This window comes from Anomaloglossus baeobatrachus, chromosome 1 (assembly GCF_048569485.1).
Source record: "Anomaloglossus baeobatrachus isolate aAnoBae1 chromosome 1, aAnoBae1.hap1, whole genome shotgun sequence".
Taxonomy (NCBI): Eukaryota; Metazoa; Chordata; class Amphibia; order Anura; family Aromobatidae; genus Anomaloglossus; species Anomaloglossus baeobatrachus.
In genome coordinates this window covers 938,663,721-938,675,941 of record NC_134353.1, presented here as the reverse complement: position 1 = coordinate 938,675,941, position 12,221 = coordinate 938,663,721, and the positions used below count along the sequence as shown (strand labels likewise).

The 12,221-nt window shown below is 41.7% G+C and overlaps 1 protein-coding gene across 1 annotated transcript; it reads right to left on the bottom strand.

Annotated features, from left to right (window-relative positions):
- Positions 1 to 180: 180 nt before the first annotated feature.
- Positions 181 to 9,836, bottom strand: LOC142302511 (uncharacterized). The gene is made up of 2 exons (XM_075343602.1): positions 8,861 to 9,836; positions 181 to 3,611 (listed from the first exon to the last, which is right to left on the bottom strand). Exon 2 carries the CDS (start codon positions 3,603 to 3,605, stop codon positions 960 to 962), a length of 2,646 nt encoding a protein of 881 aa, XP_075199717.1. The 5' UTR covers positions 3,606 to 3,611; positions 8,861 to 9,836; the 3' UTR covers positions 181 to 959.
- Between the last annotated feature and the right edge of the window lie 2,385 nt (positions 9,837 to 12,221).

Sequence of the window (12,221 nt, the reverse complement as noted above, 5' to 3'; positions counted from 1 at the left end):
ATCACGATAATGCCGTAGCCGGTGACACAATGCTCGGCTCACTCCAGGAAACAGTGTAAGTAGAGCTGCTGGAGAAAGGATAGTGTAGAGTGATTATTGCCTTACAGTCCTTTGTTAAAAAACCGGTTTGACGTGACAAATGCAAAGCCAGTATATAATGATTGGAGCGAAAATAGGTGCAAAAACATATTATGGATTTATTCAGATTAAGAGGTGAAGTTACAGTCATTACAGAAAAGTTACTGTCTTGGCTTGAGTTAATAGATGGATAGACAGATAAGCAGAGACAAAAAATAACAGTTCATTTGTCTTACATAGCTGTGATGTAGTAAGCCGTCTCTCTCTGTGGATCATCTGGTCGAGTTTGGTGAGTCCGTCTTTCTCCTCCCTCCTTCTGCTCACCCTTTGAAGTCTGGTCTGCTTTTATAACCCAAACCCCACCTCCTGATTGTCCTTATCTCTTTACATGGTATTACAAGAAGTAGCTATCCTTATTTTAGTCCAGCATTATGTCATGTCACGTGGTTCGTTTTCCCCGCGAAATAAATGACTTGCGCAGTAGAGACTTGTAACTAAACCTACTTCAACATATATATAACTCCTTTGAAGCTCGCTGAACTCTGACCTTAGTGTAACAGAAAGAAGATTCTCAAAGCTTATTTCAGTTCTAGCCCAAATTCCAAACAGAATATAGCTCTTCGTTGACAACTTTGATGAACAATAGCAGATGGCTTTGGTTCTACCTTATCAAACCCTTGGTTAGCATTTTCCAACATTCAGACATCCTCTCTAAAGGCATGGGCAAAATATACATACATTATATGAATGCATGTAATCCAGTTTATGAATCAAATCTCCATAAACTCACTATTTTACAGTCCCCCCTTTTATGAAGTTTGATGAACCCCGGGAAATTCTAGACCAATATTTGACTTGATAAACCAATCTGCAACTTTCTGTCAGAATGTCATCTTGCGATTTAACATTCCTCTAAGAATGTTATCTTCCTTTTTCATTTCTATTTTTATATTCTTATATATCTTCTGAATTCTACACATTACAAAAACTTGATATATAATACACATCAAAACTAATAAAAATATGATTATGATGGGATTAAATAAAACATTTCCAACCGCTGACTGAAAAGATGACTGAGACCAGGAATGTACAGATTTGCTAAAACTCTTCCACCAAGTTCTACCTGACATTCCGTTCCATTCGTGTTCAATATCACTTAATTCACCTTGTTCATGCCTGAATATAATTTCTGCTTCCTTTAACTGTTTCGTTAATAAATCTAACAAACCCTTATCTTTCTTTATTTCACTTGTCCACATATCCCAAGGAAAATCATTTATCTGTGATAAATTGAATTGTATGGGAAATGCCGTTAGGTTTCTCTTTCCTATAGAAGTGATATTAAAACTTCCTTCCTTCTTTGAAAGAGATCTCACATTTCCTTCTATACAATACAAACCCATAGGTAGGTTTTCCTTATGTACACAAGTAGAATAGAAAACAGAAACCATCTCTGTCTCAGATATGACCTGAAAACAAATCTTATTTGGACTTACTGGAGTCACCAGATCATGTAGTGTCTGTACAGTCTCTATTCTCGCATGACAAGAAGAATGATTATGAAAACATGAATGATAAATCACCTTATCCTGTCCAGGTAAACACATCACCTTAGAAACAAAATGCAAACATGAAGAAATGTCTACTTGTTCAGTGTTCACTCCATCAAATGCAAAATCTGTGTACTGCAGCTGATAGAACACTTGTTGTCTGTTACTCACAGGTATACCCAAAACTGTAACAGGAACAATAGTTCCCTCTCTTCCGATCACTGGGATTAGCGATGTGCCAACACAAATGTTTCGTTCACATCCTAACCACTTATTTACCCACAAATCCGTATGATTCAATGCAAAATCATACTCTACAGGTAAATTTCGCAGTATTCCCAGTGGAGTAATTCCACTCTGTAAAGCTTGTGCAATCAGCTTCAGATTAGAAGAATACTCTATCTGTATCTCCAGGCACGCTTTAGCTACTTGTGTTTCGTGTGTGCTTTCCACGAGAGCTAATGTAGCATCCTGTAGATGTGACACGGAAGACCCTAGTACAGCAGCTGTATTCATTACCATCTTTTCAAGAAGTTGATTCAGACTCTTCTGAACCTTTACACCTTTTCCTCCAATAAAACCAATATTATCCAAATCTGACTTAAGTGTCTGTATATTCATGGCATTAGTCAGACTTCCCACTGTCCCAATTCCTCCCAGAATTCCTTCTAACACTCCTCTCTTACTCCTAGTCTGAGCTGTTCTTCTCCCAAACCATTGTTCTATCCCCATCTCCATGTTTATGAGATGTGATTGACACTGAGGAAACCTGGTAGAGATCTTCCAATGAGACATATTGAAAGTCCATACCATTGTCATAAATTCTCCATCCCTTAATAAGGACTTAGACTGAAATTGATTAATTTGGAAAGGAGTAGACGGCATGAATCTCGTGTCTGTGCATGCACTATCTGCTGCTGACCAAATATTCACACTAACGTCTTTACAATGTCTGTAATGTGTCTTTGTTTCAACACAACACTGGTAAATTCCAGAGTCCCTGGAAGATGGATTCTCTATGGAAAAAATGAAATTATCATCCATCCACCTGATATTACCAATCTGACCTCTGTGAATGACATTAGTTGGACTGTTTAAAAAACTTCCCAAAAATGATGAATTTTTGGTCCATGTCAACAAAGACTCAGAAGGCAATTTCAACCTTGTGTTACATTTTAACATTATGGGTAATGTATTTTCTTTGTTATGTACTGTCTGTGGTGAAACCCTTATTTCCGGAACTATAGTGTTAGTAACGGTAAACACTACAGATACCTGAACTTGTACAGGTTCCCGTGTTATCTGGAAATTCCATGTTTTGACCCAATCTTTATCTCCTTCTGTAATGGAGAGTAAAGAAGGATCCAGAATTTTCCCAAAAACCTGAGTTTTTAACAAAATTTCTGTTTTGGATCTTCCAAACTTTCCCCTTGCAATCATGTCATTTGTAATATCACCGGACCATACAGCAGGTTCATCACCTCTGATCTCTATGTTCCAGTATAGTACATCTGTAGGAGAACATTCCCATGTACCCGTTTTATTATTGTGTACATATTCTCCTTGTAATTGTGTGAATCTAGTTTTAGGTCCTGCAATAGCATGTAATATTATGTCTGTGTCGTGTATGAAATGTAATTCAATGCAACATTTTGTTCCATATCCCATGCAGATACTTCCTGTTATCTCCACAGAATCATCCGTGATGTTCTCTGTCAGTAAGTTCCTTGTCTCTGATCCTCTCGGTCTTCGAGAATGTTGAATCTCTCTGGTCCGTTCATTCACATCATTGGCGATTGTTCCTTGATGTAACTTGTAAACAATGACGGAAATAAAGCAAAGCAGCAGGAAAGTAGATCCCATCACGTAGAAGCTTGTCTTGAGCTTGGGAAGATGTTCTTTCTCCAGAAGGCTTGATGTCATCTTTCCTTCAAAGTCTTTAGGTTCTTTATTCCAGTTCTTATAGGAATCCATTTCTTCCTGGAAAGAAATGCAGTATCATTATTTTGTCACAAATATTTTGCACTGGTCAACGTGAACCCACACTTTTTGTGTTTTCCGGGTCTTTTTTACCACATTTGACACTCGGTGCACAAGAATCATGACTTGTCCCATAGTCTCAAGGACTTCAAAAGGACCTTCCCAATTACACTCCCATGGACCACTCTTGCGAAAGGTTTTGATCATCACTAGAGCACCTTTCTTGAATTTGGACTCATAGGGTGGCTCCATTTTCTGCATTCTCGATGCCGCATATGGCAGAATCGCTTTCAGGTTCTCCTGCAGCGATCTCAACCATTGGGACCTTGAGATAGCATCTTTTTGTGGAGTGGATAAAAATGGCTCATGTGGAAACCACAATGGCATTTTTCTTCCCGTCATCAACTCAAACGGAGTGAATTGAGTTGTAGAAGAGATTGATCCTCTTATACTCATGAGTATGAAAGGTACCTTGTCAACCCAAGTGTTACCTTTGTCCAAAAGCATCTTTGCAATTCTGGACTTGATTGTCCTATTCATTCTTTCCACAATTCCCGCAGATTGTGGATGATAGGGGACATGAAATTGCTGTCGTGCCCCTAGAATAGCACAAGCAGTTTGCATGATTTTACCTGTGAAGTGGCTACCTCGATCGGAGGTAATCATCCTTGGGATCCCCCAAGTACAAAAGACATGTTGTACCAATTCCCTTGCTGTGGACAAAGCATCATCTTTCCTAACAGGTAATATTTCTACCCATTTTGAGAACACATCTACCACAATCAATGCATACCTGAGACCATGTTTACCTGAGGGTAAAGGACCAATATAGTCTATCTGCAGTGTAGACCATGGACCTTCTGCAGGTGCGATCCGTAGAAGTGGTGGCTTCTGTCCTTTAGGTCTTGGATTTATTTGGGCACAAATGAGACATGATAGTACAACACTTTGAACTGTTTCGTCCATTTTTTCCCAATAAAATTTCTCCTTGAGAATGACTAACAATTTCTGTTGTCCCAAGTGACCTAAACTCTCATGGTTGTATCGAGTGAATTCTACCTGTAGATGTTTTGGTACAACGGGACGCAATTCTCCATTTGAATTGTGACACAAAACCCCATTTTCACAGATAAAAGGAGGCTTTGGATCATCCTGAGAAGTAACAAGACAAGGATCTTTTCTCTGTTCCTCTGCAAATGAAGGTATGTATGTGTCTGCTCTTTGAACCGCTGAATTCTCAGAGGGTTCAGAGTCAAACACTTCCTCTCCTGTCAGGGCAGCTTCTTTGGCTAGAGCATCTGCGGTTGCATTTCCTACAGATAACTCATCATCAGATCTTTGATGTGCAGCGACTTTCACTATAGCAAATCTATTTGGGGCCCTAGATGCCATCTCAAAAATTGATTCTAGAGTATCGCGATGCACCAAGGCTTTGTTGGATGAATCCACGTAGCCTCTCCTTTCCCAAACAGGCAGGTAATCGGTTAGGGATCTGACAACATAGGAGCTATCACTGTAGATTACCATTGGAGTTTGATCATCAGCTTCATTCAGCTGTAGGACCATTCTTACCGCTTCTATCTCTGCCCTTTGAGCTGAGAAATGACTCGGTAACTTGTGTTTTACCACTTGTCCTCGCTTGGAATAAAAAATTCCATATCCTGTGTGATAGTGTCCCTCCAGAAAAAATCTAGAACCGTCTACAAACACAGGTTCATCTGCGTCTTCCGACTGTCGTCTGAAGAGAGATGGACTTGGTTCATGGAACGTTTCTATGCAATCATGGGTTTGTCATTCATACTGCATCAATTGAGGAAGAACATACTTGGCCTTATAATCTACCTCAATTTGATTTGGAGACAATGAGAGCAACCAATGGGCAAATCTCTGATTTGACACACCTGGGATATTTTTCTCAAAGAGAAGTTTCAGTGTGGAATGTGGAGTTTGGAGAATAACCTTTTGGAACCCGATGATGTGTTGAGTGATTTTTATCGCAAAATACACTCCCACCAGGTGTCTTGCGCACACCTCAAACCCCCTCTCAACAGGTGAGAGAAGCTTAGAGAAGTAACCCAAGATTCTCCATTCCCCCCCTTGCAGCTGCAGCAAAACCACAGAGATACTCGTCTCTGAAGTGTGTGCTTGAAGCGCAAAAGGTGCGTTCTTTTCCACCATACTTAACGCAGGTGCGTGTTGTAGATCATGTTTCAATTGTGTGAAGGCTTTTTCCTGTTCAACACTCCAGGGACCAAAATAATCATCATTGTCACCTTTTAAAAGATCATACAAAGGTCTGGCTTTGTCAGCAAAATTTTCAATGAAATCCCTTGAGTAATTTACAAGTCCTAAAAAATGTCTTAGTGCCTTGTGTGATGTTGGAATTGGAAGAGATGCAATTGCCTCTATTCTGTCCTGTAGGGGTCGCCATGAACCTGGACTTAGCAGAACTCCTAAAAACCTGACCTCAGTCTGCATCAGCTTGACCTTTTTGGTATTCAGTTTTAAACCTGCATCATGCAGCAGCTCAAACAATTCTGCAAGTAAAATCACGTGCAACTCCTCATTCTCCGTACTCAACAAGATATCATCCACATATTGCAATAAACATTCCGGACGAGAAAATTTCGACAAAACATTCGCTAGCGCGTGATGAAAAATGCTTGGCGACATACTTGCGCCCTGAGGAAGCCTACAGCATACGTATTGTTGATCCAGGTGGTTGAATGCAAATCTATATTGGCAACTTTGCTCAATCGGTATACTGAAAAAACCATTACTGATATCCAATACTGAGAAATACTTTGCCTTAGCATCCAATCTCGACATCATGTCATGTGTATCGGCTACAATCGGTGCAACATTGGGAGTAAACTTATTGAACATCCTCAAGTCCAACAACATCCGATAGCTACCATCGCTTTTCAGAACACACCACAATGGATTGTTACAAACAGAATTTGCCTTACGTATTACACCTTGAGCCAACAATTCCTGAATAATCTTAGACATCGGAGCAACTGACTCCGGAGGCAACTTATACTGACGCTGTGGAGGCGGATCTCGGCCTTCAATTTTAACAACCACGTCTTTCATAGTTCCAACCTCATTTCTGTACTGAGCCCATAAAGAAGGAAACCGCTGTACTAACTCAGTCAATACTTCATCACCACCAGTTTCAGGCCACAAATGATCTGCTGACACTACATCGGTCAAACAAATGGTCCCGACATGACTATATTCATTTGGATCAATAACTACCGCCTTACAACCGTTAGAGTCTTTCCAAACTGTTTTGTTACCCAAATCAATAATCCAGCCGTGCTTTTCCATAAAATCAGTGCCAATTATATTCTCAGTATGCTGACAACACCAAATATCCATTTTTGTTTTCAAAAAACCAGGTATTTCCAAAGAGACATCCTGCGCTAAAGTCACCTTTGTTCCATTTTTACCACTGAAACCAACAATTGTACATACAGGGGAATCTGGCTTTAAATGTAAATCAACATTTGTGACGCTCAATTGCGCACCTGTATCAAGGAGAAATGTTACTTCCTGACCTTCAAGATTTACCTTTAAAAATGGTCGACCACAGCTATCCATTGAAACTCGAGTGACAAATTCCAGTGGATGGAGCCTGGGGACCGGCTTTGCTAGTCAGGAGGATGGAGAAGGGAGAAGAGCAGCAGGTGTCTTGCCCCTTCCATCCAATCCCTGTATGGTCATTTCCCTTATCTGTCTGGTCAGTGGTGCATATGGTGATTGGTTATTTCTGTTGTCAGTATGAGTGGGCGTATATGGTGATTGGTTATTTCTGTTGTCAGTATGAGTGGGCGTGTATGAAGGTGGAGGTGCTGAAGATGGGGGAGGTGCACTGGATGTGTTTGGCATCAGTCCATTTTCTTTACCCAGCCTTTCCTCAGCTCCCGCCCTCAGGAATTTCTTGCATTCCCACTTCAGATGTCCGGGTTGGCCGCAGAAAAAGCAGTGGATATTGCTCTTTCTGTTACCCCCCCCCTGAATTCTTGTTTTTAGAATTCAACACCGGTTTCTTGTTTTTGATCTGTTTTTCCTGGGATACTAATGTGTCAGTGTTCCCTTCTATCATGGCTATTTTTGATTTTACCTGATTTTGCTTCATTCGTCTACGTATTCTATCAATAAATGACGTGGCCTCTTGTAGACTTTCCATCCTAGAAGCAATTTCGAATGAAGCAGGGTCCAAATATTTAAACTTTTTAACAAAGGCCTTGATCATGGAAGGCGGTTCTTGATCAGATCCGATTTCCAGTACCATTCTATAGGCCTGTTCGAATTTGACTAAGAAGACAAATGGATCCTCCTGTATGTGTGTCTTAAGGTTTTCTAACAATTCGACTGTTGGGGTAGACTCTCCTGTGGTAAAGAGAATTAACTGTCTCAGCCTATCTTCCTTTGTGTCATGGATCAGGTCATTGTGTTCGTCTGTCCTAGGTGTTGCTTGTAACCTTTTTGCCATGTGGGAGGGAAGCCATACCCTATAAATCTTGTTTCTCTGTTAATTTGTTAGATTATATTTATCGGAATGTGACTCAAAAATGTCCGCATTATGGAAGGCGTCCATTTTATCATCATATTTGGGTATGTCTTTAATGATTTTCATTAATTGGTCATGGATTTTAATGTTAAGACGGGCGGCCTTATCATGTAACTTCTTTTTCCGAAGTTCCTCCTCATTCAGAGTCTCGTCCTCGGCCGTATTCAGCCCGTCCGGTACGTCTGAACCTGAAGCATGTGACGGGGAAGCATCTGTCTTGTTCTGTCTCGTATTAACAGATACATATTTAATATCTTTCCGTAGTTTTGATATTAAATCTGCTCTTGTCTCCAACTGATCCTCCAGATGTTCGATATGTTCTGCTAATATTGAACAATTTGGACAATCTGTTGTTTCTGCATCTGTGACGTGTGTGTCTGTTGTATTGGGCGTGTCTGTTGTTATGGGTGTATCAGTCACCATACAGATGGTGTGTGCGTATGGCTGTGCCCCACCCACCATGGAGTTGTAAGTGTATACCATACCCAATACATTCTGTATCTTTTTCTGTAACCGTTTCACAGTAAAAAACTTCTTATCTAACTTAGCATTCTCAAGTTCACATTGCCGGTACAAATTTGACCATAGCTGTGCGTCAGTGTGCGTATGGTCAAAAGAATACACTACATTACTGTTACTAGAATAATGATGAATGAAATCCATATCTCACCAATATGTGATGCGTTGTCCTGGAATGGCTCCAACCGTCTATGGATGGATGGTCCTGGAATGGAAGTCCTCAGATGTCCGTCAAGGCTTTGACACATACGACCTCCGTGCAGCTTGTCACGTTAAACCTCACCAAGGTTCGTGATATGGACACAGTGTATCGTCTTTGCCTGCAGCACTTGGACAGAGATTACTCACAGAACTCACAGACCCCCCTTCTCGGACAAAGGGCAGGGAATGACGTGAGAAAAAAAAGAGTCCCAATAGCTGTGAATAGGCAGTGTGAAAAAAATCACCTCGCACAGAAAACAGCTGTGCCTCTCAATCATTCAGGCTGATGCTCGCCAAATATGTTAAAAAACCGGTTTGACGTGACAAATGCAAAGCCAGTATATAATGATTGGAGCGAAAATAGGTGCAAAAACATATTATGGATTTATTCAGATTAAGAGGTGAAGTTACAGTCATTACAGAAAAGTTACTGTCTTGGCTTGAGTTAATAGATGGATAGACAGATAAGCAGAGAGAAAAAATAACAGTTCATTTGTCTTACATAGCTGTGATGTAGTAAGCCGTCTCTCTCTGTGGATCGTCTGGTCGAGTTTGGTGAGTCCGTCTTTCTCCTCCCTCCTTCTGCTCACCCTTTGAAGTCTGGTCTGCTTTTATAACCCAAACCCCACCTCCTGATTGTCCTTATCTCTTTACATGGTATTACAAGAAGTAACTATCCTTATTTTAGTCCAGCATTATGTCATGTCACGTGGTTCGTTTTCCCCACGAAATAAATGACTTGCGCAGTAGAGACTTGTAACTAAACCTACTTCAACATATATATAACTCCTTTGAAGCTCGCTGAACTCTGACCTTAGTGTAACAGAAAGAAGATTCTCAAAGCTTATTTCAGTTCTAGCCCAAATTCCAAACAGAATATAGCTCTTCGTTGACAACTTTGATGAACAATAGCAGATGGCTTTGGTTCTACCTTGTCAAACCCTTGGTTAGCATTTTCCAACATTCAGACATTCTCTCTAAAGGCATGGGCAAAATATACATACATTATATGAATGCATGTAATCCAGTTTATGAATCAAATCTCCATAAACTCACTATTTTACATCCTTGCTGCTGCAACATAAAAAAAAAATCTATTTTCTAATAATATCACTCTTAGCTGCATTTAGTGTAGGAAGAGCTGCTGGAGAAGGGATAGTGTATTAGAGGCTTTTAGGCAGGGATCATTATATAATAGTCCTTGCTGCTGCAGCATAAAAAAAACTATTCTCTAATAATACCACTTTTAGCTGCATTTAGTCTAGAGCTAGCTGCTGCAGAAGGCATAGTGTATTGCATAGATTATTGCCTTACAGTCCTTGCTGCTGCAATGTAAAACCAACATTTTTTTCAGGGCAATGTCTAATCTAATTTTTTTTCTAATAATACCGCTCTTAGGTGCATTTAGTGTTGGGCTAGCTACTGGAGAAGGGAGAGTTTAGCAATAGAGGCATCTAGGCAGAGGTTATAACCTTACAGTCCTAGCTGCTGCAACGTAAAGCCAAAGTACTTTTTAGACCTACATCTTGTAGCAACAGCATCCCTACATTGCCCGCCATCTCCCCAACAGGGATGCTGACTTACCGCCACGGCTTGGTTGCGTCCTCCCAAGCTGCCCTGTGGCCATCCGCATGTGCTCTTGCTTCCTTCTGGGACCTGTACACTTAGCAGAGGTCCCCTGTGAGTAAGGTTAGTGCACATGCATTCACATCTGCCCTCCTCTTAAGGGGCAGGAGCACCATTTCCCAAAAGTGCCTGTGAGCAATAGGTATTTAAGGCACCCTCCCACTAGGTGATGTGCCTGCTTAACACCCTTAGTCTTACAGTCTGCTAGCTAGTTGTCAGGTCCCGTGCTCCTGTCCCGTTACTTATTACTGAGTCCATCTTCCCATACCTATCTGTCCCATCCATACCAACCATAACTATCCGTACCTGCGTTTCCTGTCTGTTTCATCCATCCTGCCTGTAGCTGCCTACACCTGTGGCCGTACTCGTGTCCATCAATTATCGTGGGGGTCACCTGCCACAGGCCCGTTCACTGTCCTGGGAGTGGTACTTGGCGCTTGCCTCGTGGCAGGTTGTTAGTGAAGCCCCTCCAACTAAGGGGTAAGCCCGGGTTCCCCTGTGGTCTGGTGGGCCAACTCCCACTCTCCACCTCAGCAACATCAGCGGTGAGCATTACACATCTATTCCATTCCAATCTTTATTAATACCGCTGTTAGCTACATACCTAATTTTAAATGCGCAAGGTGTGTGGTAAGGGACAGGGAAGTGGACATCCTGCTGATGATGGTGCATGCAAAGGCACCTGTGGGCCAGAGCAAACTGCCTGCTTACGGAGCACATTAGCACACTCATCATCTAGACCTAGCTTCTTATCCCATTTTGCAGCATGGCGTGGTACACCACTGTTAAAGCCAGAACAGTACGAGCATGTTGTGGGTTGGATGGCAGATAATGTTTCTAGTCTGTTTCTCAGCACCACCCTGTATTAGGTACAGTCCACTCTCAGTTGCTAAGAGTCTGGACCACACAATCCTCGCCCTGATTCTCTTCCTCACACCATGGTGAGTCCCAGGAAACAAGTGTTCCGAAACTGGGACATTCCAAGAAACTCTTTACCTTTCCATCTATTGCTTCTTCTGGCCTCCCACCGTTCATGTTTCAAGAGGGACATGAGGAGATCTTTTGTGATGCGGACTCAAGAAGACCACGGTGGTGAATGGCAATTCCTGTCTCAAGAGGTGGATAAAGAAGACACAGTTTTCAACAATTCCTGTTATGTCAATAAGTCAGAAGGAAGACAAGAGTGCAGAAGTGGAAGACGAGGTGGTGGACGATGAAATCAAAGATCCAACCTGACTAACTGGCATGCAAAGTGAGGAACGCAGCGCAGAGGGGGAGGGATCCACAGCAGGCAGGAAGAGGTGAAGGGGTGGCCAGAGGGAGAAGCCAGGCGGACAACTGTTCCTCACTCAGACATGGCAAGTTCTCCAGTCGGGCACTTTTTTTTTAGTTGTGCGAACGACAAGAAAATGGTGATTTGCAACCTCTTCTGTACCAAGATCAGAAGGGGTCTGACGGCTACCAGCCTAACCACCACCATCATGGTCAGGCACATGTCATCCAAGCACCCAACTAGGTGAGCCGAATACCTGGGTCCACAATCAGTGTCTGCAGGTGACAGGGGAAAATCATGACAATATTGTGTGGAAGCAAACCCAATCATATTCCATTTTCCAGCAAAAATCCTGCATGCTACCAATAACAGACTTTGTATCACGAATATAACTGGGTAAAACGCACACCAA